The 27,546-nt window shown below is 40.2% G+C and overlaps 1 protein-coding gene across 3 annotated transcripts in view; it reads right to left on the minus strand.

Annotated features, from left to right (window-relative positions):
* The window catches only part of LOC133641515 (tumor protein p53-inducible protein 11-like), a 121,495-nt gene that overhangs the window by 39,727 nt on the left and 54,222 nt on the right, over positions 1 to 27,546 (minus strand). For all 3 annotated transcript variants that reach the window (XR_009824293.1, XM_062035297.1, XM_062035298.1), the window contains exon 3: positions 6,596 to 6,735. Coding sequence is in view for 2 of the 3 variants with exons in the window: in XM_062035297.1 (XP_061891281.1) it covers positions 6,596 to 6,724 (129 nt within the window). In the remaining variant the exon portion in view is untranslated. The remainder of the gene's footprint in view (positions 1 to 6,595; positions 6,736 to 27,546) is intronic.

Raw genomic sequence — 27,546 nt, forward strand, 5'->3', positions numbered from 1 at the left:
ACAAATGAAGGAAGAAGAATGAATTCCCAAGAAAAACAGCATGGGGTCCATCGTCTGGCGGTGGTTTGGCTTCAAGGGGGAAGATGTTGAACAGACAACCGTAAGATGTCAAGTATGCGGCAAAAGCATCATTTGAAAAGTCACCCGCTAGAGCAGGGGTCACGAACCTTTTTGAAAGCAAGAGCTACTTCTTGGGTACTGATTAATGCCAAAGCTACCAGTTTGATACACACTTAAATAAATTGCCAGAAATAGCCAATTTGCTCAATTTACCTTTAACTCTATGTTATTATTAATAATTAATGATATTTACACTTAATTGAACGGTTTAAAAGAGGAGAAAACACGAAAAAAAAATGACAATTAAATTTTGAAACATAGTTTATCTTCAATTTCAACTCTTTAAAATTCAAAATTCAACCGAAAAAAAGAAGAGAAAAACTAGCTAATTCGAATCTTTTTGAAAAAATTTAAAAAAGAATTTATGGAACATCATTAGTAATTTTTCCTGATTAAGATTCATTTTAGAATTTTGATGACATGTTTTAAATAGGTTAAAATCCAATCTGCACTTTGTTAGAATATATAACAAATTGGACCAAGCTATATTTCTAACAAATCATTATTTCTTCTAGATTTTCCAGAACAAAAATTTTAAAAGAAATTCAAAATACTTTGAAATAAGATTTCAATTTGATTCTACAGATTTTCTAGATTTGCCAGAATAATTTTTTTGAATTTTGATCATAATAAGTTTGAAGAAATATTTCACAAATATTGTTCGTCGAAAAAACAGAAGCTAAATTGAAGAATTACATTAAAATGTATTTATTATTCTTTACAATAAAAAAAAAAGAATTACTTGAACATTGATTTAAATTGTCAGGAAAGAAGAGGAAGGAATTTAAAAGGTAAAAAGGTATATGTGTTTAAAAATCCTAAAATAATTTTTAAGGTTGTATTTTTTCTCTAAAATTGTCTTTCTGAAAGTTATAAGAAGCAAAGTAAAAAAAAAAAAAAAAAGAATTTATTTAAACAAGTGAAGACCAAGTCTTTAAAATATTTTCTTGGATTTTCAAATTCTATTTGAGTTTTGTCTCTTAGAATTAAAAATGTAGAGCAAAGCGAGACCAGCTTGCTAGTAAATAAATAAAATTTATAAATAGAGGCAGCTCACTGGTAAGTGCTGCTATTTGAGCTATTTTTAGAACAGGCCAGCGGGCTACTCATCTGGTCCTTACGGGCTACCTGGTGCCCGCGGGCACCGCGTTGGTTGCCCCTGTGCTAGAGAATAAGGAGTGCTTGAAACTCCGCATGTCAACATCTCCGTTCGGTGCCACACCAACAAAATGCCGAAGCAACCATTTCCACATCAACACCGTATGAAACAAATAGTCAACAACAGAAGGAGATAACGTCCGCAGGAAGCTACCACATAGCGAAGGACATACACTATTTCATTTCCTATTATGCAGCTCATTTTTATTTGACACTTATTGAAATATCTTGTGTGACATCATGCACAAAAGTGCACTTTATTTGTTTTAAACTATTGTAGTGGTGTGCTGTACAAAAAGTGCACTTTAAAGGCCTACTGAAAGCCACTACTAGCGACCACGCAGTCTGATAGTTTATATATCAATGATGAAATCTTAACATTGCAACACATGCCAATACGGCCGGGTTAACTTATAAAGTGACATTTTAAATTTCCCGGAGAACTTCCGGTTCAAAACGCCTTTGGAGGATGACGTATGCGCTTGACGTCGAGAGATCCACGGAAGTGTTTGGACCATATTGGACACAATACACAGAGCTCTGTTTTCTTCGACAAAATTCCACAGTATTCTGGACATCTGTGTTGGTGAATCTTTTGCAATTTGTTTAATGAACAATGGAGACTGCAAAGAAGAAAGTTGTAGGTGGGATCGGTGTATTAGTGGCTGGCTGTAGCAACACAACAAGGAGGACTTTGTTGGATAGCAGACGCGCTAGCGGCGAACTCACCTTGATTTCCTACGTCTCCGGGCCGCCGACCGCATCGTCGATCGCTGGAACGCAGGTGAGCACGGGTGTTGATGAGCGGAGGAGGGCTGGCTGGCGTAGGTGGAGCGCTAATGTTTTTATCATAGCTCTGACGAGGTCCTGTTGTTAAGTTAGCGTCGTTAGCAACAGCATTGCTAGGCTTCGACAGGCGTCCAATACACATTAACCGTGTATTTACATGTCCAGTGTTTGGTTCGGTGTCTCCTGATAGTAGTATTGTTGATCTTCTGTCTATCCTTCCAGTCAGGGATTGATTTATTTTGTTTCTATCTGCATTTGAGACAGATGCTATCACGTTAGCTCATGCTAAATAGCTTCGTCGATGTATTGTCGTGGAGATAAAAAGTCGCTGTTAATGTCCATTTCGCCTTCTGGACTCTCATTTTCAAGAGGATATAGTATCCGAGGTGGTTTAAAATACAAATCCGTGATCCACAATAGAAAAAGGAGAGAGTGTGGAATCCAATGAGCCAGCTTGTACCTAAGTTACGGTCAGAGCGAAAAAAGATCTCTCTTGAACTGCATTCTAGTCCGTCACTCTAACGTTCCTCATCCACGAATCTTTCATCCTCGCTCAAATTAATGGGGTAATCGTCACTCTCTCGCTACTAATATCTCTCGCTCCATTGTAAACAACGGGGAATTGTGAGCAGCACTACCGCTTGTGACGTCACGCTACTTCCGGTACAGGCAAGGTTTTTTTTATCAGCGAGCAAAAGTTGCGAACTTTATCGTCGATTTTCTCTACTAAATCCTTTCAGCAAAAATATGGCAATATCGCGAAATGATCAAGTATGACACATAGAATGGATCTGCTATTCCCGTTTAAATTTTAAAAAATCATTTCTGTAGGCCTTTAATTTAGTGTTGTTTTGATATGTCATCTTAGTGACATCATGCACAAAAGTGCACTAATAGCTGTTTTAAAATGTCTCTGACAATCTTGCACTTTCTGTTTTGAAATGACATGAATGTTTGTGCCACTGCTTAATAACTGTTTAATAAATACACTTTTGCTAAATTGACTTAGCTGTGATTTCCCTCTCTGCATGTAAGTTTAAAAGTAGCATATATTAATGCAGTATGAAGAAGAATGTTTTAATGTAGACACATAGAATCATCATACTGCTGGGATTATATGCATCAAGTGTTCATTCAAGGCTAAGGCAAAAAATGGAGATATATATGGTGTATCGTGACATGGCATAAAATTATTGAGATATTAATAAAAGGCCATATCGCCCAGCCCTAGGATGAACTATCCCGAGCATCGTCTGTTGCGCTCACGACAGACGGGTGGACGTCCAGGGGAACTATGTGACGATAAGCGCTCACTTCACCACAGCAGACTGGGAGAAGAGAAGACACGCCCCCTCTACGAGAGTCACCTTGCACAGGTACTGACACAAGCACTGGAGGAATGGAGGATAAAGATATCCCAGTCACAACTGATAGTGCCAACAATGAAATAAATGCAGTGAATGAGGCAGGACTGGGACCACAGACAGGTGCTTTGCACAGGTAGCGAATTTGGCATCACATCTCAGTCAATAGGATGGAGCGCCTCCTTGGGAGGATCAGGAAGGAGGTTTCCTACTTCCACCCAAGCACAACAGCTGCTCATGTGCTTAAGACAAAGCAAAAAATGCCAAAGCTGCCTACTGATGAGCTCATACATGATGTCCCAACAAGGTGGAACTCCACTTATGATATGTTGGAGCAGCAGACAGCTACTGTATATACTCTGCATTGACCCACAACACCCTGAAGAAAAACGTCAAAGACATCATCACCCTGTCTGATGATGTGAGAGTGGCAGAGGAGGTCCTCCAGGTGCTGCTTAAACCCCCCAAAACAGTTACATCTCTGCTGAGCACTGAAAATTCACCATCTTTATTTTTTACTTTTTACTTTTTAAATTATATCTCAATTCTGTTCACTGCTGCTGGAATTGGAATTTTCCTGAGGGAACTCTCCTGAAGGTGTCACAAAGTATTGGTGACGAACCCAAAGACGCAGAGAAGGCAGGCTTGCTGCAGGAAAACATAATTTAATGTCCAAAATAAATGTAAAACACGAACCAGGAACTAGGAATAGCCAAACTGAAAACAGGAACCATCCATCCATTTTCTACCGCTTGTCCCTTTTGGGGTCGCTGGAGCCTATCTCAGCTGCATTCGGGCGGTAGGAGCAAACAGAAAAACTGGAAACAGCTAACGGCCAACTGGATATAGCTAAGGAAAACAAGGAGCTAGGAGACAGAAAACTACAAATAGCTATCAGGAACCGCTTACCGCTACGACGACAAGTAGTAGCCAGGACAGGTAGTAGACATTGACATCGACAAGTATTAGCGACAATACTCCAGCACTGACAGGAGGGCAGCGCAGGTATAAATAGCAGCCGGCTGATTGACACCAGGTGTGGCCAGGTGTCAATCAGCCGCAGCTGAGGGGAAACAGCACTCAGGGAGACAAGCAGGAAACAACCAAAATAAAAGCGCTGACAGGAAATACAGACAAACACAGAGGAAAACTCAAACATAAACAAACTGTCAGGGACAAGCCTGACAGAAAGAATCAATAAAGTACTATCTATCTATCTATCTATCTATCTATCTATCTATCTATCTATCTATCTATCTATCTATCTATCTATCTATCTATCTGTGTCAATGATCCTGCCACTGAAAACAAGGATTGTACAAACTTTTTATATATTCTAATTTAATCATTTAAAAGTGTTAATAAACAAAAAGACAAAACTTCTGTTTATTTGTTTTGTCTTTTTTTTTTTTGCTGATCCAAAAAATTATCCGATCCGTGACTCTTATCCGAGAAACGAACCTAACCGTAAGTTTTTTGATCCGTTGCACCTAGAGATGTCCGATGATATCGGACTGCCGATATTATCGGCCGATAAATGCTTTAAAATGTGATATCGGAAATTATCATTATCGGTTTCGAAAAGTAAAATGTATGACTTTTTAAAAGGCCGCTGTGTACACGGACGTAGGGAGAAGTACAGAGCGCAAATAAACCTTAAAGGCACTGCCTTTGCGTGCCGGCCCAATCACATAATATCTACGGCTTTTCACACACACAAGTGAATGCATGCATACTTGGTCAACAGCCATACAGGTCACACTGAGGGTAGCCGTATAAACAAGTTTAACACTGTTACAAATATGCGCCACACGGTCAACCCACACCAAACAAGAATGACAAACACATTTCGGGAGAACATCCGCACCGTAACACAACATAAACACAACAGAACAAATACCCAGAACCCCTTGCAGCACTTACTCTTCCGGGACGCTACAATATACACCCCCGCTGCCCCCTACACCCCCACCTCAACCCCGCCCTCCTCAACCTCCTCATTCTCTCTCAGGGAGAGCATGTCCCAAATTCCAAGCTGCTGTTTTGAGGCATGTTAAAAAAAAAAGCACTTTGTGCCTTCAATAATAAATATGGCAGTGCCATGTTGGCATTTTTTTCCATAACTTGAGTTGATTTATTTTGGAAAACCTTGTTACATTGTTTAATGCATCCAGCGGGGCATCACAACAAAATTAGGCATAATAATGTGTTAATTCCACGACTGTATATATCGGTATCGGTTGATAGCGGAATCGGTAATTAAGAGTTGGACAATATCGGAATATCAGATATTGGCAAAAAAGCCATTATCGGACATCTCTAATCCGAACCACGAGTTTTTTGATCCGTTGCACCCCTAAACACCAAAACATTAAATGTTCCATTGAGAATATAGAACATTACACACGGCGCTCAAAAATCTGTCAAAATGTTGTCGGTATGACTTCGGTAAGCTATGAAGCCGCACCGCTTGATGGATTGTTTTCCGCAAAGAAAAAAATCTTGTTTCAAGATTCTGCAACATCCCAAGGAAGCTTCATTTAAGAACTAAAATACTTATTTCTATCTTATCTAAAGGCTTAGTGGCCACATGCGTGGACAGCACCTTTTAGCTCTTATTTCCAAAATTGTGTACACTACTGAATTGGGGTCTTATGGCCGCTTATGTGGACACTTATACTGCCATCTGGTGGTGTCAGAAGACTATAACATACAATGGAATTTGGGAAAAAAAGTGTAAAAATAAGAATTAGCATGTCACTAAACATGAAGTACACGTTTGTGTACTTATGGACTAAGTACATCATATCAAAAGATGATTCTTAGTTTTTATTCTAATTAGGGTCCAATAAGCCCAAATAGCAAAGAGAAATAAAAATAACATGTAAACAAACAGCTTGGGCCTTACGAGGTTAAAAGTCCTGCTAATTTCTAGATGTACAAATGTTAATTTAGGATGTCTTCTCAAGTAAAATCCACTAGCTGCATGGAGAGATAAATTCACTAGTCTTTTTATCTTACATTTTGTCCGATTTTTTTTGTAATAGTGTATTCTCTGGGAATAATAAATACATTGACAATCCAACACCTGCTATTTGTCAGGCTAAACCACCCACAATTTGGCTTCATCTTAGCCACAGCCATGGAATGTGGAGTAATCTAACCTTGGATCGGTGAACTTCACCATCGTCATCTTCTCCGCCAACTCCAAGAATCTTCCGGCTCTTCAGGCGGCTTATCAAATCCGTCTGACTGTGTTTCTTCATCAGAGGAGGGTGTGGTTTAGAAGCCATGGTTCTGACGCCTGCAAAAGAAACATTAAATGATCTTGAATGTACTGGAGAAGTTGCCGCTAAACAGCAAGGTTGTTTCTTGACTTATAAAGAATAAATCTGAAATGATGCAACATGGATCTCTAGGGGATACGAGCACTTATCTAAAATGCCATTAGCGCACAGTTGACTTCGTAGGTATCTGAGGCATTAAGGAGAAAGTGCTGCTGCTGCTACGGACCACGATGAACAAACTTCAACAAGACAAATGCACCATTTGATCAATGATCTAATCGTGTTTCATTTTCATTTGATTAGTGAGTGCAGAACAGAGCATAATTGAAGTGATTGTTTACTCCAAGACAACACTTTTCCCACAGGACCTCAATCTACAAACCCCGTTTCCATATGAGTTGGGAAATTGTGTTAGATGTAAATATAAACAGAATACAATGATTTGCAAATCATTTTCAAGCCATATTCAGTTGAATGCACTACAAAGACAACATATTTGATGTTCAAACTGATAAAAAAAATTTTTTTTTGCAAATAATCATTAACTTTAGAATTTGATGGCAGCAACACGTGACAAAGAAGTTGGGAAAGGTGGCAATAAATACTGATAAAGTTGAGGAATGCTCATCAAACACTTATTTGGAACATCCCACAGGTGAACAGGCTAATTGGGAACAGGTGGGTGCCATGATTGGGTATAAAAGTAGATTCCATGAAATGCTCAGTCATTCACAAACAAGGATGGGGCGAGGGTCACCACTTTGTCAACAAATGCGTGAGCAAATTGTTGAACAGTTTAAGAACAACCTTTCTCAACCAGCTATTGCAAGGAATTTAGGGATTTCACCATCTACGCTCCGTAATATCATCAAAGGGTTCAGAGAATGTGGAGAAATCACTGCACGTAAGCAGCTAAGCCTGTGACCTTCCATCCCTCAGGCTGTACTGCATCAACAAGTGACATTAGTGTGTAAAGGATATCACCACATGGGCTCAGGAACACTTCAGAAACCCACTGTCAGTAACTACAGTTGGTCGCTACATCTGGAAGTGCAAGTTAAAACTCTCCTATGCAAGGCGAAAACCGTTTATCAACAACACCCAGAAACGCCGTCGGCTTCGCTGGGCCTGAGCTCATCTAAGATGGACTGATACAAAGTGGAAAAGTGTTCTGTGGTCTGACGAGTCCACATTTCAAATTGTTTTTGGAAACTGTGGACGTCGTGTCCTCCGGACCAAAGAGGAAAAGAACCATCCGGATTGTTATAGGCGCAAAGTTGAAAAGCCAGCATGTGTGATGGTATGGGGGTGTATTAGTGCCCAAGACATGGGTAACTTACACATCTGTGAAGGCACCATTAATGCTGAAAGGTACATACAGCTTTTGGAACAACATATGTTGCCATCCAAGCAACGTTACCATGGACGCCCCTGCTTATTTCAGCAAGACAATGCCAAGCCACGTGTTACATCAACTTGGCTTCATAGTAAAAGAGTGCGGGTACTAGACTGGCCTGCCTGTAGTCCAGACCTGTCTCCCATTGAAAATGTGTGAAGCTTAAAATAGCAGAAGGGAGACCCCCGGACTGTTGAACAACTTAAGCTGTACATCAAGCAAGAATGGGAAAGAATTCCACCTGAGAAGCTTCAAAAATGTGTCTCCTCAGTTCCCAAACCTTTACTGAGTGTTTTTAAAAGGAAAGGCCATGTAACACAGTGGTGAACATGCCCTTTCCCAACTACTTTGGCACGTGTTGCAGCCATGAAATTCTAAGTTAATTATTATTTGCAAAAAATAAATAAAGTTTATGAGTTTGAACATGAAATATGTTGTCTTTGTAGCATATTCAACTGAATATGGCTTGAAAAGGATTTGCAAATCATTGTATTCCGTTTATATTTACATCTAACACCATTTCCCAACTCATATGGAAACGGGGTTTGTATTTGTGATGCGAGTGGGATGGCGTGGCCCCACCAATACATTTATGTGTTGAAATCTGACTTATGTCAGTCCCTCCATGATTTCACAGGCTTTTTGGGATTGTTATGGCCTAAATATCTAAATTCATGGCAGCTTTTTCACAAAATTGCAGCTTATTTTCTATAACATTGCATCATCTTGTGATGTCATTATTAGTTTGTAGTGTGAAGGACAGTGCTGAGAAGAAGAGGGGAATATGCACTGAATTAAAGAATGATATAATCAAAAAACAACCGAGGTAGGGCTGGGCGATACGGCCTTTTATTAATATCTCGATATTTTTAGGCCATGTCACGATACACGATACATATCTGGATATTTTGCCTTAGCCTTGAATGAACACTTGATGCATATAATCACAGCAGTATGATGATTCTATGCGTCTACATTCAAACATTCTTGGTTGTCGTGAGTATCTCAGATACTGAAGGTTTATTGCTTTTTAACATGTTAAAAAAGGTGGTTTCAAATACAATTTGATACTTGTAGGTTTGTCAATACATACACAGCTGGGCAGTTAGCAGAGAGACAACTAATTAGTGCTGACGAACATTGCCCAAGCCTCAAGCAGGGGTGGGCAATTATTTTGACTTGTGGGCCATGTTGCCAACAAAAGGTTGCTGGGATAGAACAGAATGTCCTCATTGTCAATTTAACAGGTGCAAGAAAATTGAAGGGGCAATTTTCTAAGATGCCTAAAAACTATTGAGTATATCACACAATAATAAAAGATTACACAGTACCAATAAAATAAATATAAAAATGTTATGACTCATTTTGCATTTTTTACTGAAAATGAATAAAGGAAGTGGGATTACAATATTAATTATGAAGTGTACAACAGAGGTTCTTTTTTCATGACATTTTTCACCTCAGAAAAATATTGGCTCTCCAAGTACCTCCATAATGACCAACATTAAAATACAGGAGCGTCGTTGGCTTAAATATTCAGTAAAAACAAGGCATGGATTTTATTTAACAAGTATATTCAATATTTTGGCCACTGTAACATTACACACAGTTTGAACAGTAACACTGTGTTTGAAAATTGGAAAATAAAACACTGTACTTTAATCAAGTGATTCTCCGGTGTACCACTAAATGGAGCCTGTATACCACTAGTGATACACGAACCACAGATTGAGAATCCCTGCTATATAAAATTACTACTGATAGTATGTAAACGTCCTTGTAGAGGTTGCCCTCTAGTGGGTTCTCCAAAATTGTTTGGGTGACCCCAAACTTTTGAACGGTAGTATATATATATATATATATATATATATATATATATATATATATATATATATATATATATATATATATATATATATATATATATATATATATATATATATATATATATATATACACATATATATATACACATATATATATATATACACATATATATATATATATACACACGTATACAGTGTGTGTATATATATATATATATATATATATATATATATATATATACACATATACAGTGTGTATATATATATATATATACACACATATACAGTGTGTATATATATATATATACATATATATATATATTTTTTTAAATCGATTTTTTTTTTTAATTTTTATTTATTAAAAAATTTTTTTTATTTTTTTTTATTAATCAATCCAACAAAACAATACACAACAATACCATAACAATGCAATCCAATTCCAAAACCAAACTCGACCCAGCAACACTCAGAACTGCAATAAACAGAGCAATTGAGAGGAGACACAAACAATCCAAAAGTAGTGAAAAAAAATTAATATGATCAACAACAGTATCAATATTAGTAACAATTTCAACATAGCAGTGATTAAAAATCCCTCATTGACATTATCATTAGACATTTATAAATAAAAAAAAGAACAATAGTGTCACAGTGGCTTACACTTGCATCACATCTCATAAGCTTGACAACACACTGTGTCCAATATTTTCACAAAGATAAAATAAGTCATATTTTTGCTTCATTTAATAGTTAAAACAAATTTACATTATTGCAATCAGTTGATAAAACATTGTCCTTTACAATTATAAAAGCTTTTTACAAAAATCTACTACTCTGCTTGCATGTCAGCAGACTGGGGTAGATCCTGCTGAAATCTATGTATTCCATGAATAGACAATCCTTTTGAATCGGGAAAAAAATCGTTTTTGAATCGAGAATCGTGTTGAATTGAAAAAAAATCGATTTTGAATCTAATCGTGACCCCAAGAATCATCGAATCGTGGGGACACCCAAAGATTCACAGCCCTAATATATATATATATATATATATATATATGTGTGTTCATTCATAGTTTTGATGGGAGGAAGCCGGAGTACCCGGAGGGAACCCACGCAGTCACGGGGAGAACATGCAAACTCCACACAGAAAGACCCTGAGCCCGGGGATCGAACCCAGGGCGCCTGTACCACCGTGCTGCCCTATCACTGTTTTACGATACTTCTTATTCAAAACGCTAGCCGTAGGAATTTTTACTGTGGTTTGTCATTGATACGGTTACCATTACATCCTTAAATGCAACACACTGAGCAAGAGAGGACAGGAAGAGACAAGAACATAGAAATGAGACATTTTTATGGGTGCCTCAATTTCTTGTGGGTTTTTACCATTCCCTGCCGGGTCGCACACGGAACCCTTGCAAAAAGTAGCAGATCTACAGTATATCCGACTCGAGCCACGACCCATGCAGTATTGATCATCCCCGTCTAAGATCGAGTGCTAAATGTGACATTTCACAATCTTCAGTAAACCACACATTCTTCCCGGAAGCCTAAACACCTCTGCATGGGTCTGCTCTATAAATCTGCCCAACACGGCTTCTTGACTTGCCAACGCAGTGCTGATGCAGTTGCCTAGCAACTGACAATGGTCCAATCACCATCTCGTCATAGAAAACACCTGTCATGATTGCAACTAGCTTTGACGGTAAGGTCTCTGCTGAGAGCCAAAGATCACTCAGCTGAACTTAATTCCTGATACCAGGAGAGATACCTCAAGACACACTCAGACAATCACATTAGTATTCAGTCAACTGTCACCACAACATATTTTAATAATGCACGAGGTTGTGGAAACAAACAAACATGTTTTAGCGATTAAATGTTAGTGTTAGTGATACCAGTGTTTCCCACACATTCATTTATTTGTGGCGGCCCGCCACGAAAGAATTACGTCCGCCACAAATTATTTTATTTTATTTTTTTAATTTTTTTGTCCTGTCCAGCTTCTCAGGAAAATCATATAGTTGATGTACATGCCCATATAGGCTGTTCACATTTACTTTACAAAAGAGAAGTGTAGGATACTTCTCTTGTTGCCTTATTTGTATTTGACCACTACTGTTTTTTGTTTATTTGTTACTGACTGTGGCAGGACACCTCTGCCTCTGTTTCACTTTATGTTGCTGGTAAATAATATGCTTGTAGTAGTAGGCTAAAGTAAAATTATTTAAAGGGGCAGAGCTTTAAGAGACATTTTAGCTTTTATATTTTATAAGATATATTTTTTGTAAGAACCACGATTAATAAATATATTTCAGTGAATAACTTATTGTTCAAATCTGTATATAAATAGGTACACAAAGTGTTGTAATTATATTGTAAAATGGATGGATGGATGGACGTTTAAAACAAAACTATTATTAATTAGTAAGTATACATTTTTTGAGCCTTTTTAGAGAAAATCATATCATTGTAGTAAATTATGCAAATTAACCCATGATGTCATGGTGACCACGCCCATAGCCACGCCCCCACCGCCACAGGTATCTTGGCAGTTTATGGGAAACACTGTATACATTTGTGTCTTCAGAAGCTATGCAAAGAAGTGATGAAGGGTGGAAGCGATGACAACTTTGACTAGGTTTACAAGGATTGGAATAGCTGAATTTCTAAATTATTTTGGGGTCTCCATTTTTCATAATGATCCGTGTGCGTCTGATATTGATCATTTGAGTGGGTGTGGGTTTATCACCAACGACTAAGAGAACGCTCCATGCTAGTAGCTAACAGTTGCTAGTCGACGCCGGCTGGTTGTACAAAACCCAAAAGCAGTGAAGTTGGCACGTTGTGTGAATCGTAAATAAAAACAGAATACAATGATTTCCAAATTCTTTTCAACCTATATTCAATTGAATCTAGAGCTGCAGCTATCGAATATTTTAGTAATCGAGTATTCTATCGAATATCCCGATCGATTAATCGAGTAGTTGAATAAATCATATTTTTGCTTTATTTAAATTTTTTGTATCCTGTCCAGTTTCTCAGGCAAATCATATTGTTGATGTAGATGCCCATATCGAGGCAGCGAAAATTCCTCGAATATATTTTCTAATTGAATAGACTGCAAAGACAAGATACCTAACGTTCAAACTGGTAAACTTTGTTATTTTTTGCAAATGTTAGCTCATTTGGAATTTGATGCCAGCAACAGGTTTCAAAAAAGCTGGCACGAGTGGCAAAAAAGACTGAGATTGTTGAGGAATGCTCATCAAACACTTATTTGGAACATCCCACAGGTGAACAGGCTAATTGGGAACAGGTGGGTGCCATGGTTGGGTATAAAAGTAGATTCCATGAAATGCTCAGTCATTCACAAACAAGGATGGGGCGAGGGTCACCACTTTGTCAACAAATGCCTGAGGAAACTGTCGAACAGTTTAAGAACAACATTTCTCAAAGAGCTATTGCAAGGAATTTAGGGATTTCACCATCTACGCTCCGTAATATTATCAAAAGTTTCAGAGAATGGAGAAATCACTGCAGCTAAGCGGCAAGGCTGAAAAAAAAACATTGAATGCCCGTGACCTTCGATCCCTCAGGCGACATCAGTGTGTAAAGGATATCACCACATGGGCTCAGGAACACTTCAGAAAACCACTGTCAGTAACCACAGTTTGTCGCGACATCTGTATGTGCAAGTTAAAACTCTACCATGCAAAGTCAAAGCCATTTACCAACAACACCCAGAAACTCAGCCGGCTTCAAATTCACTGGTTTGGGGTTTCGTATGTATAACATAGCTAACATAAGTCATAGACTTTTCAGCTGCTGTTGTTTTCATGCTGGTCAAAACCACTGGTGGACAGAACTACTGTCACCCTTGGTCCCGACTTAGTTTTCTTTTCATGTGACTTGAATGTCGTTAATGCTGCACTTTCAGGGCTTTAGAGACTGGAATGTGTAGAAAGCCCACGCCAATGAACGATTCATCAATTGAACTGTATACATGCAAGAAGGATCTACTTTCCAATCGAACACAGTCTGTGTGATAATCCCATATGAAAAAATTGGAATACAATCAAAGACGGCTAATTTTACATGCATGTTTGGGTAATATACACTACATTTTAAGGTGGAATTATTGCACCTTGCCATATTTTTTTTTTACGTTTTAGTTAAAAAAAAATTTTTTTAAATCTAGTAATAAAATGCATTTAAAAAAGTGTGTAATAATAGTATTCACTGTTAGAAGCGGCCCTCTGGGGCCAAACATAACTGCGATGTGGCCCTCAGTGAAAACCACTTTGACACCTCTGCACTAATGGTACGCGGGCTCCATCTAGTGGTACGCCATATAACCACTTAAGTGATTATATCATATGGATTAAGTGATTAGTGTTACATTTTTCCAATATTCAAACACAGTGTTACTGTTCAAACTGTGTATAATGTTACAGTGGCCAAATATTGAATCTACTTGACAATCACTACACAGCTCCTAATAGTTCCTCGTCTAAACTCCAGTTTATTTAACCACCCAACAGTGTTTCTCAACCTTTTTTGAGCAAAGGCACATTTTTTTGCCTTGAAAAAATGCGGAGGCACACCACCAGCAGGAATTATTAAAAAACGAAACTCAGTTGACAGTAAAAAGTTGTTGTCGCAATTGTTGGATATGACTTTAAAGCATAACCAAGCTATAGCATCACTATAGCTCTTGTCTCAAAGTAGGTGTACTGTCACCACCTGTCACATCATGCCCTGACTTATTTTGAGTTTTTTGAGTTTTGAGTTTTCCTGTGTGTAGTGTTTTAGTTCTTGTCTTACGCTCCTATTTTGGTGACTTTTTCTCTTTTTTTGGTATTTTCCTGTAGCAGTTTCATGTCTTCCTTTGAGCGATATTTCCCGCAGCTACTTTGTTTTTAGCAATCAAGAATATTTCAGGTTTTTTTATCCTTCTTTGTGGGGACATTGTTGATTGTCATGTCATGTTTGGATGTACATGGTGGACGCCGTCTTTGCTCCACAGTAAGTCTTTGCTGTCGTCCAGCATTCTGTTTTTCTTTACTTTGTAGCCAGTTCAGTTTTAGTTTCGTTCTGCATAGCCTTCCTTAAGCTTCAATGCCTTTTCTTAGGGGCACTCACCTTTTGTTTATTTTTGGTTTAAGCATTAGACACTTTTTTACCTGCACACTGCCTCCTGCTGTTTCCGACATCTACAAAGCAATTAGCTACCGGCTGCCACCTACTGATATGGAAGAGTATTACACGGTTACTCTGCCGGGCTCTAGACAGCACGACACTCAACAATAACACATAATTTGTAGACCATAATTACTGGTTTGCAAAAAATATTTGTAACCCAAATAGGTGAAATTACATAGTCTCCCACAGCACACCAGACTGTATCTCACCCCACACTAGTGTGCCGCGGCACAGTGGTTAAAAAACACTGGTCTATCAGAATCAGAAATGTATATTCCCATGCAGTAAATTAATAATGAGCTGTTCTCAGCAGGAACAATAAACATGACATTCCGACATTTAGAGTGTAACAATAGTCACCTCAGAGCATTAGTATCCCGCTAAATCGGAAGCTTGGCCTTTGCGAATGCTTTGGTAATTATTTTTTTCTCACCATTAGGAGAACAACACCATAATGGTGTGAACAAAATAGTGGCGAAAGTTGGAATGTGTTCCAACATGTGTTTTGCTCGCAGCAGAGTCATAAGGGCGAGTTAAACAGCTATACTGGCCAAATATAATAACAGGAGTTGGATCGCTACAAGAAGCGCTGCTTTTCTTTCGGTCCTTCACAAGGTTTTTTGACAGAACGTACTGTTGAGACGAAGATCTGCTAAACATAGTACGATGAGTGGGAAAGGTGTGAAACTCCCTAGGAGGCCATGGTAAGTGACATGAGATGTGGTGAAAAATGGTCTCATACGGATGAAGCAGAGTGTGGGTGTGAACAACAACTGTGTTCCTAAAAATACAAGGGCAGACACAACACCTTTCTTATCTTTTCTTTTACAAAAGTAAAAAACTGTAGCCACTCAACCTCCTTACATTTTGGGATCTATCTGCCGCAACGAATTATGTGCAAAAATGCAAGCAATCGCAGAGTCCATTTCTTAGTAGAGATGTCCGATAATATCGGACTGCCGATATTATCGGCCGATAAATGCTTTAAAATGTAATATCGGAAATTATCTGTATCAGTTTCAAAAAGTAAAATGTATGACTTTTTAAAAGGCCGCTGTGTACACGGACGTAGGGAGAAGTACAGAGCGCCAATAAACCTTAAAGGCACTGCCTTTGCGTGCCGGCCCAGTCACATAATATCTACAGCTTTTCACACACACAAGTGAATGCAAGCATACTTGGTCAACAGCCATACAGGTCACACTGAGGGTGGTCGTATAAACAACTTTAACACTGTTACAAATATGCGCCATACTGTGAACCCACACCAAACAAGAATGACAAACACATTTCGGGAGAACATCCGCACCGTAACACAACATAAACATCCATCCATCCATCTTCAACCGCTTATCCGGAATCGGGTCGCGGGGACAGCAGCTCCAGCAAAGACCCCCAGACTTCCCTCTCCAGAGCAACATTTGCGACTTCCTCCTGGGGAATCCCGAAGCGTTCCCAGGCCAGAGAGGAGATGTAATCCCCCCATCTGGTCCTTGGTCTGCCGCGGGGCCTCCTCCCAGTGGGACGTGCAACGAGGACCTCCCTAGGGAGACGCTCGTGAGGCATCCGCACGAGATGCCCGAACCACCTAAGCTGGCTCCTTTCCAAGCGAAGGAGCAGCGGCTCTACTCCGAGTCTCTCTCGGGTGACTGCACTTCTCACCCTATCTCTAAGGGAGATGCCAGCCACCCTTCTGAGGAAACTCATTTCGGCCGCTTGTATCCGCGATCTTATTCTTTCGGTCATTACCCACACTTCATGACCATAGGTGAGAGTAGGAATGTAGATAGCTCGGTAGACCGAGAGCTTTGCCTTCTGGCTCAGCTCCCGTTTCGTCACAACAGTGCGGCAGAGAGACTGCAATACTGCCCCAGCTGCTCCGATTCTCCGGCTGATTTCCTTCTCCATCTTTCCCTCACTCGTGAACAAGACCCCGAGATACTTAAACTCCTCCACCTGGGACAGAGTCCTGTCCCCTACCCGGACTGTACAAACCATCGGTTTCCTGCTGAGAACCATGGCCTCAGATTTGGAGATGCTGATCCTCATTCCAGCCGCTGAACACTCGGCTGCGAACCGATCCAGTGAGAGCTGAAGGTCACGAACCGAAGGTGCCATCAGGACCACATCATCTGCAAACAGCAGTGACGGAACCCTTAGCCCCCCGAGACGTATACCCTCTCCGCCATGGCCACGACTCCGCCTAGAAATCCTGTCCATGAAAATCACAAACAGGATAGGTGACAGAGCGCAGCCCTGGCGGAGACCAACCCCCACTGGAAACGGATCCGACTTACATCCAAGCACCCGGACACAACTCTCGCTTTGGTTGTACAGAGATTGGATGGCCCTCAACAGGGTTCCCCTCACTCCGTACTCCCTCAGCACCTCCCACAAGATCTCCCGAGGGACGCGGTCATACGCCTTCTCCAAATCCACAAAACACATGTAGACTGGATAGGCATACTCCCAGGCCCTCTCCAGGATTCCCGCAAGCGTAAAGAGTTGGTCAGTTGTTCCACGACCAGGACGGAATCCACATTGCTCCTCTTGAATCTGAGGTTCGACTATCGGCCGGACCCTCCTTTCCAGTACCTTGGCGTAAACTTTCCCAGGGAGGCTGAGTAGTGTGATACCCCTGTAATTAGCACACACCCTCTGGTCCCCCTTTTTGAAAAGGGGAACCACCACCCCAGTCTGCCACTCCCTCGGCACTGTCCCAGACTTCCACGCAATGTTGAAAAGGCGTATCAACCAAGACAGCCCATCAACACCCAGAGCCTTCAGCATTTCTGGACGGATCTCGTCAACCCCCGGAGCTTTGCCACTGTGGAGTTGTCTAACTACCTCAGTGACTTCACTCCGAGAGATCAACGTCGATCCCCCATCATCCTCAGGCCCTGCTCCTATCAGGGAGGGTGTGTCTGATGTATTTGGGTTCAGGAGTTCCTCAAAGTGCTCTTTCCAACGCCCCACGACTTCCTCACTTGAAGTCAGCAAAGTCCCATCCTTGCCGTACACAGCTTGGATGGTTCCCTGCTTCCCCCTCCTGAGGTGCCGTATGGTCTTCCAGAACAGCTTTGGTGCCGCCCGATAGTCCTTCTCCATGGATTCCCCGAACTGCTCCCACACCCTCTGCTTAGCCTCGTCCACAGCCACGGCCGCTGCCCTTCGGGCCCGCCGGTACCTTGCAACTGCCTCCGGAGTCCCCTGGGATAACATACTCCGGTAGGACTCCTTCTTCAGTCGGACGGCTTCCCTGACCACCACTGTCCACCAGAGTGTTCGAGGGTTACCGCCCCTTGAGGCACCTAAGACCTTCTGGCCACAGCTCGCATCTGCAGCTTTAGCAATAGAGGCTTTGAACATTGCCCATTCCTGTTCAATGTCCCCAACCTCCACAGGGATGGCAGAGAAGTCCCGCCGGAGGTGGGAGTTGAAGTCCTTCCGGACAGAGGACTCCTCCAAACGTTCCCAGTTCACCCGCACTACACGCTTGGGTTTGCCAGGTCTGTCCAGAGGTTTCCCCCGCCATCTAACCCAACTCACCACCAGATGGTGATCAGTTGACAGTTCAGCCCCTCTCTTCACCCGAGTGTCCAAAACATACGGCCTCAGATCAGCTGATACGATTACAAAATCGATCATTGATCTTTGGCCTAGGGTGCTCTGGTACCAGGTACACCTATGAGCATCCTTATGCTTGAACATGGTGTTTGTTATCGCAAGTCCGTGACTAGCACAGAAGTCCAATAACAATCCACCACTCAGGTTCAGATCAGGGAGACCGTTCCTCCCAATCACGCCAGTCCAAGTATCACTGTCATTGCCCACGTGCGCGTTGAAGTCCCCCAGCAAGACTATGGAATCCCCTGCCGGCGCCCCATACAGGACCCCATGCAAGGTATCCAAGAAGGCTGAATACTCTGAACTCCTGTTTGGTGCGTATGCACAAACAACAGTCAGAGTTTTCCCCCCTCCAACCCTAAGGCGAAGGGAGGCGACCCTCTTGTCCACTGGGGTGAACTCCAACGTACAGGCACTCAGCCGGGGACTCGTGAGTATCCCCACACCCGCCTGTGCCCTCACACCCTGAGCAACTCCAGAAGTGAACAAGGTCCATCCCTTGTCCAGGAGTGTGGTTTCAGAGCCCTTGCTATGCGTAGAGGTAAGCCCCACCAGATCCAACCGGTAGCGCTCCACCTCCCGCACCAGCTCAGGCTCCTTCCCCACCAGCGTAGAGACGTTCCACGTCCCGAAAGTCAGCCTCTGCTGCCCCGAATTGGTCCGTCCGGAGCCTCCACTTTCACCGCCATCCACTTGGCAGCGCACCCGACCCCACTGGTTCCGACCGCGGGTGGTGGGCCCACGTGGCAGAGAAGATGGCGTGTCCACGTAGCTTCTTCGGGCTGTGCCCGGCCGGGCTCCGTGGCAAGCCCGGCCACCAGGCGCTCGCTGACGAGCCCTACCTCCGGGCCTAGCTCCGGAGGAGGGCCCCGGGCTTCCTCCGGGCCGGGTAACGCATCCTCTTTTAGTGTAGTTCATGGGGGGTATCGTAACCCTGATGGGGGGGGCATTCGGGTGCTACACCTTGCCCAAGGGTGACCCGGAACTATGTAAGGCAGGGGCGTTCAACTCCCTGAGGCTTAATACAAGCCCACATACCCATAACATAAACACAACAGAACAAATACCCAGAACCCCTTGCAGCACTAACTCTTCCGGGACACTATTGTTAGAATAATTATGTATATATTATCACACTAACTTTAGTATGCTTAAAGTACGTTGCTTTAGATCAGGGGTCACCAACGCGGTGCCTGCGGGCACCAGGTAGCCCGTAAGGACCAGATGAGTAGCCCGCTGGCCTGTTCTAAAAATAGCTCAAATAGCAGCACTTACCAGTGAGCTGCCTCTATTTTTTAAATTTTATTTATTTACTAGCAAGCTGGTCTCGCTTTGCTCGACATTTTTAATTCTAAGAGAGACAAAACTCAAATAGAATTTGAAAATCCAAGAAAATATTTTAAAGACTTGGTCTTCACTTGTTTAAAAATACAACCTTCAAAATGATTTTAGGATTTTTAAACACATATACCTTTTTACCTTTTAAATTCCTTCCTCTTCTTTCCTGACAATTTAAATCAATGTTCAAGTAAATTTTTTTTTTTTATTGTAAAGAATAATAAATACATTTTGATTTAATTTTTCATTTTAGCTTCTGTTTTTTCGACGAAGAATATTTGTGAAATATTTCTTCAAACTTATTATGATTAAAATTCAAAAAATGTATTCTGGCAAATCTAGAAAATCTGTAGGATTAAATTTTGAATCTTATATCAAAGTCTTTTGAATTTCTTTTAAAATTTTTGTTCTGGAAAATCTAGAAGAAATAATGATTAGTCTTTGTTAGAAATAAAGCTTGGTCCAATTTGTTATATATTCTAACAAAGTGCAGATTGGATTTTAACCTATTTAAAACATGTCATCAAAATTCTAAAAGTAATTTTAATCAGGAAAAATGACTAATGATGTTCCATAAATTCTTTTTTAAATTTTTTCAAAAAGATTCGAATTAGCTAGTTTTTCTCTTCTTTTTTTCGGTTGAATTTTGAATTTTAAAGAGTCGAAATTGAAGATAAACTATGTTTCAAAATTTAATTGTCATTTTTTTCGTGTTTTTTCCTCTTTTAAACCGTTCAATTAAGTGTAAATATAATTAATTATTAATAATAACAGAGTTAAAGGTAAATTGAGCAAATTGGCTATTTCTGGCAATTTATTTAAGTGTGTATCAAACTGGTAGCCCTTCGCATTAATCACTACCCAAGAAGTAGCTCTTGGTTTCAAAAAGGTTGGTGACCCCTGCTTTAGATATTAGCTATTTTGCTCAAGTTAGACTTTTCTGATCTATGCAAGGACAAAACTTATTGTCTAAGGGGTGGCCTCAGCCACAGATGTTATCTTTGTTTTAGCCCGCTAACAGCCAAGGACTTCAAGGACCTCAACAAAGATAAGATGACAACACGCAGACGAAGCAGAGACTTCAAGGACCTCAACGAAGATAAGATGACAACACGCAGACGAAGCGGAGACAAGGCGAAATCACAAGGCTCCCAGCACATTCCGTCACGTATTGTGCGTCCTGGACCTGCTTTGCATAATATATGTGACCACTCCTTTTAGAGGCGGCCTTAGCGATGTTGACTGTGGAACTCCTGAATAAATAGAGGGACGCGGGAGCTGAACCTTAGAGCGTAGGGCGAGACTGTGACTAAGTGCGCAGCTCCATGCGTTCTCCTCATGAGCTAAATTGAACTCTGTCTGCATGATTCCTTGCTTCCTGTCTGATTAATAGATGTCATCAGTGTTTGAACCTGACAAATATACACCCCCCCACCCCACCCCAAACCTCCTCAACCCCGCCCACCTCAACCTGCTCATGCTCCCAAATTCCAAGCTGCTGTTTTGAGGCATGTTAAAAAAAAATAATGCACTTTGTGACTTCAATAATAAATATGGCAGTGCCATGTTGGCATTTTTTTTCCATAACTTGAGTTGATTTATTTTGGAAAACCTTGTTACATTGTTTAATGCATCCAGCGGGGCATCACAACAAAATTAGGCATAATAATGTGTTCATTCCACGACTGTATGTATCGGAATCGGTTGATATCGGAATCGGTAATTAAGAGTTGGACAATATCCGAATATCGGATATCGGCAAAAAAGCCATTATCAGACATCTCTATTTCTTAGGCCCTGTTTACACTAAGCCGGATAAGGTTATCCAGGCTAAATCACACCTAACCTTATCCGTGTCCACACACAACAATGCCACCATTTAAGACCCCCTCCGTCTGAAGTCCGCCGGCGCAACGCGACCTAATACGCATGCGCGGAAAATGCGCACGTCATAGTCACCTCCATGGTTGCTTTGTGTGCAAGTTCTTATCTGAACAATTAAACAGTTAACCCTAACCCTAACCCTAACCCTTGACCACTACTGTTTTCTGTTTATTTGTTACTGACTGTGGCAGGACACCTCTGCCTCTGTTTCACTTTATGTTGCTGGTAAATAATATGCTTGTAGTAGTAGGCTAAAGTTAAATTATTTAGTATGCACTAATTAAAGGGCCAGAGCTTTAAGAGACATTTTAGCTTTTATATTTTATAAGATATATATTTTTTAAGAACCACAATTAATAAATATACTTCAGTGAATAACTTATTGTTCAAATCTGCATATAAATATGTACATAAAGTGTTGTAATTATATTGTAAAATGGATTGATGGATGGACGTTTAAAACAAAACTGTTATTATTAATTAGTAAGTATACAATTTTTGAGCCTTTTTAGAGAAAATCATATCATTGTAGTAAATTATGCAAATTACTCGATGATGCCATGGTGACCACGCCCACAGCCACGCCCCCACCGCCACAGGTATCTTGGCAGTTTATAGGAGACACTGCATGCATTCTTTTATTCTTCCCGGATGACTTTGGACCAACACGAAAATGAGGGATAATTAGTGTTACCAACTTTGTTACCAAATTGAGCAAGTAATCACAGCCCTCCACATAGTCACTCTTTTGATCGAGTATCGACACTGTTAGTGGAGACTCTTGGAGAATCTGAGATGAAAGCCCGACTCACTCTTCTCAACAAGCACGAGGTGCTGCTTTGGGCTCCTCCCACATCTAAAAGCAGTGCAACGTCCACCCAGGTGGTGTCAGGATTACATGGATGTTGTCAATCATAAATCTCTTTATTGGAAAACAGGCGACTGTCAGCCATAACAACATCAGCAAGCTCAAATGTCAGCACCCTGTCTTCATCCTCTGTCCCTGCCCACACACAGTCAGGACTTGGAAATCACAGAACTTATATATATATATATATATATACTTAATATATATATTAGGGGTGTGGGAAAATCGCGATTCTCACGTTGTGCGATTCAGAATCGATTCTCATTTTTAAAAAATCGATTTTTTTTTTTTATTGATTTTTTTTATACATTTTTTTTTTTTTTAATTAATCAATCCAACAAAACAATTCACAGCAATACCATAACAAGGCAATCCAATTTCAAAACCAAACCCGATCCAGCAACACTCAGAACTGCAATAAACAGAGCAATTGAGAGGAGACACAAACACGACACAGAACAAACCAAAAGTAGTGAAACAAAAATGAATATTATCAACAACAGTATCAATATTAGTTACAATTTCAACATAGCAGTGATTAAAAATCCCTCATTGACATGATCATTAAACGTTTAGTTTATGAGATGCGATGCAAGTGTAAGCCACTGTGACACTATTGTTCTTTTTTTTTATTTTTATTTTTTATTAATGTTTGTAATGATAATATCAATGAGGGATTTTTAATCACTGCTATGTTGAAATTGTTACTAATATTGATACTGTTGTTGATAATATTCATTTTTGTCTCACTACTTTTAGATTGTTCCGTGTCCTCAATTGCTCTCAATTGCTCTGTTTATTGCTATTCTGAATGTTGCTGGGTCGGGTTTTGTTTTGAAATTGTATTGCATTATTATGGTATTGTTGTGTATTGTTTTCATTAAAAAAAAAAAAAAAAAAAATCCATTTTGAATCGAATCGTGGGACACCCAAAGATTCCCAGCCCTAATATATATATATACACATTACTTTAACAAAAAATATTACGGTACATTAAACATATGTTTCTTATTGCAATTTTGTCCTTAAATAAAATAGTGAACACACAAGACAACTTGTCTTTTAGTAGTAAGTAAACAAACAAAGGCTCCTAATTTAGCTGCTGACGTATGCAGTAACATATTGTGTCATTTTCCATTTTAATATTTTGTCAAAATTATTAAGGACAAGCTGTAAAAATTAATTATTAATCTACTTGTTCATTTACTGTTAATATCTGCTTAATTTATATTTTAACATGTTTTATCTACACTTCTGTTAAAATGTAATAATCACTTATTCTTCTGTTGTTTGGATACTTTACATTAGTTTTGGATGATACCACAAATGTAGGTATCGATCCGATACCAAGTAGTTACAGGATCATACATTGGTCATAATTTAAGTCCTCATGTGTCCAGGGACATATTTCCTGAGTTTATAAACATAATATACATTTTTTTTTAAACGAAAGAAGACTTTGTGATGCTAAAAAATATTGATGTAATCATAGTAGTATCGACTAGATACACTCCTGTAGTTGGTATCATTACAGTGGATGTCAGGTGTAGATCCACCCATGGCATTTGTTTACATTTTGATGCCGGTGAGCTACGGTGTGTAGTGAAGCCTGTTTAGCTATTCCTCGTCCTGCAGGGATGATACTTGTAAGAAACTTACTTTATTTGTCGCCAATGAGGTGAGGATTAGTGATTTAGAAGTAGCTAAAACACTGCTGACTGCGGATGGGCGTTAGCCGCTAGTTAGCTTGCCATGTCTTAAAGCACCTCTTCCTGAGGGCTTTTCAGTGTTATAGCCTAAACCTGCAAAAATAGTTCTCAGGTTTCTCTCTGTTTACATTTTCACACTTTGAATTATTTTGTTACACTTTACTAAGCATTTCTTGCATATTCACACTATTGATGCACCTTAATTTGAAAAAGTTATTGTCAAGTGTTTATTGTGATTTTAGAATTGTGTTTATATTGATTGAGTGTTTTCCATGGTTGTGTTGACATGTCCTTTCCTTTCTGCTTTGGTAGCTAAGGTGATTCTAAATCAGAGGAAGGTTACTGCTACATTTTACATAACATTTTTTACATGAATATATTTTTCTACTGGTCCTTATTTTTGATTGGTCATAAAAAATATCAATAATTATCGATATCGACCAAAATAAAAGACTTATATCTTGATACAGTTTACAGCCCAACACAGAACTACAAGATTCAATGATGATATTAGTTTGTCTTGATACGTATAAACGGTATGACTTGGCTTAAGTATGTTCTACTACACAAGGGTAAAGGTTCTACTGCACATCTGTCTATGGTGTGTTCAGACTGATTTTCTTCAAACCACACAGATTCCAAAACTATTTCATGCTTGACAGATGCTGTTTTCGGTGTAATAATAGGGGTAATGGTGGAGAAACAAACACACAAATAGTTTCTCTTTGGGAAAAAAGACAGGACTAGACGGTGAATTCCCACATGCTTTCCCTTAAGTTAGAGTAGTTGTACAGTATGTGTAACCCTGTTGTTTACAATCAACATATATTGTAAAATTAAATATTAAAACTGTTAGATCTTCTGCAAGAAGCTAAAATAATAGTTACACATCCTAATGATTACTGGTACTGGCCTCCTTAATGTTCTGCTAATGACACAGGAAGATTAAGTTGGCCCCTTGCTGGGCGATTTAATTATACAGTAAGTTTTCTGAGTGGTTATTGGATAATATTGTACAACATAATATTACAATGATTGCCAGAGTTATAATATTATCCAACATCAGCCTATAACTATGTGATTTAAAGGCCTACTGAAATGAGATTTTCTTATTTAAACGGGGATAGCAGATCCATTCTATGTGTCATACTTGATCATTTCGCGATATTGCCATATTTTTGCTGAAAGGATTTAGTATAGAACATCGACGATAAAGTTTGCAACTTTTGGTCGCTGATAAAAAAGCCTTGCTTGTACCGGAAGTAGCGTGACGTCACAGGTTGTGGAGCTCCTCACACCTGCACATTGTTTACAGTCATGGCCACCAGCAGCGAGAGCGATTCGGACCGAGAAAGCGACGATTACCCCATTAATTTGAGCGAGGATGAAAGATTCGTGGATGAGGAAAGTGAGAGTGAAGGATTAGAGGGCAGTGGAAGCGATTCAGATAGGGAAGATGCTGTGAGAGGCGGGTGGGACCTGATATTCAGCTGGGAATGACTAAAACAGTAAATAAACACAAGACATATATATACTCTATTAGCCACAACACAACCAGGCTTATATTTAATATGCCACAAATTAATCCCGCATAACAAACACCTCCCCCCTCACGTCCATATAACCCGCCAATACAAATCAAACACCCGCACAACACACTCAATCCCACAGCCCAAAGTACCGTTCACCTCCGCTAAGTTCATACAGCACATATATTTCCCCAAAGTTACGTACGTGACATGCACATAGCGGCACGCACGTACGGGCAAGCGATCAAATGTTTGGAAGCCGCAGCTGTGTACTCACGGTAGCGCGTATCCAACTCAAAGTCCTCCTGGTAAGAGTCTTTGTTGTCCCAGTTCTCCACAGGCCAATGGTAAAGCTTGACTGTCATATTTCGGGAATGTAAACAATGAAACACCAGCTACGTGTTTGTGTTGCTGCAGCCGGCCGCTAATACGCCGCTTCCCACCTACAGCTTTCTTCTTTGCTGTCTCCATTGTTCATTAAACAAATTGCAAAAGATTCACCAACGCAGATGTCCAGAATACTGTGGAATTTTGCGATGAAAACAGACGACTTAATAGCTGGCCACAATGCTGTCCCAAAATGTCCGCTACAATCCGTGACGTCACGCGCAAACGTCATCATACCGAGACGTTTTCAGCAGGATATTTCGCGGAAAATTTAAAATTGCACTTTACTAATCCAAGTAAAGTGCAATTTTACTTGCCGTATTGGCATGTGTTGCAATGTTAAGATGTCATCATTGATATATAAACTATCAGACTGCGTGGTCGGTAGTAGTGGCTTTCAGTAGGCCTTTAAGTAGACAACTTGCTATGTACAACCACCAATGTCCAATAGATCTGATTAGACTTTTTAGGAACGGTATGCAGCGTAACTCCGACTTCATAAGGGGTAAACATAAAAACTTGAAAGACTGGTTTGCTGCATCATAAAAGTTATTGGTTGTCACATTAAAATGTGAAGTATTTACAATGGGAGCAGACATCCAGATATGCACGGCACCTCCAGAAGCCCCAGGATGTGCCTTACCACGACTGTGAAGGAGGAGGTCTGGAATTGTGCAGAACAACTCCAAAACCATGCAACCCAGCCGTTGACTAGTGGGATTAGTGCTTAGAAGACCTGGTGGTTTTGATTGATTGATTGAAACTTTTATTAGTAGATTACACAGTAAAATGTAAATGTAAATGTGTTATACTTGTATAGCGCTTTTCTTTTTCTACCTTTTTAAGGAACTCAAAGCGCTTTGACACTATTTCCACATTCACCCATTTACACACACATTCGCACACTGATGGCGGGAGCTGCCATGCAAGGCGCTAACCAGGACCCATCAGGAGCAAGGGCGAAGTGTCTTGCTCAAGGACACAACGAACATGGATGGTAGAAGGTGGGGATTGAACCAGGAACCCTCAGGTTGCTGGCACAGCCACTCTCCGTACCGC

This window comes from Entelurus aequoreus, linkage group LG24 (assembly GCF_033978785.1).
Source record: "Entelurus aequoreus isolate RoL-2023_Sb linkage group LG24, RoL_Eaeq_v1.1, whole genome shotgun sequence".
Lineage (NCBI taxonomy): Eukaryota > Metazoa > Chordata > Actinopteri > Syngnathiformes > Syngnathidae > Entelurus > Entelurus aequoreus.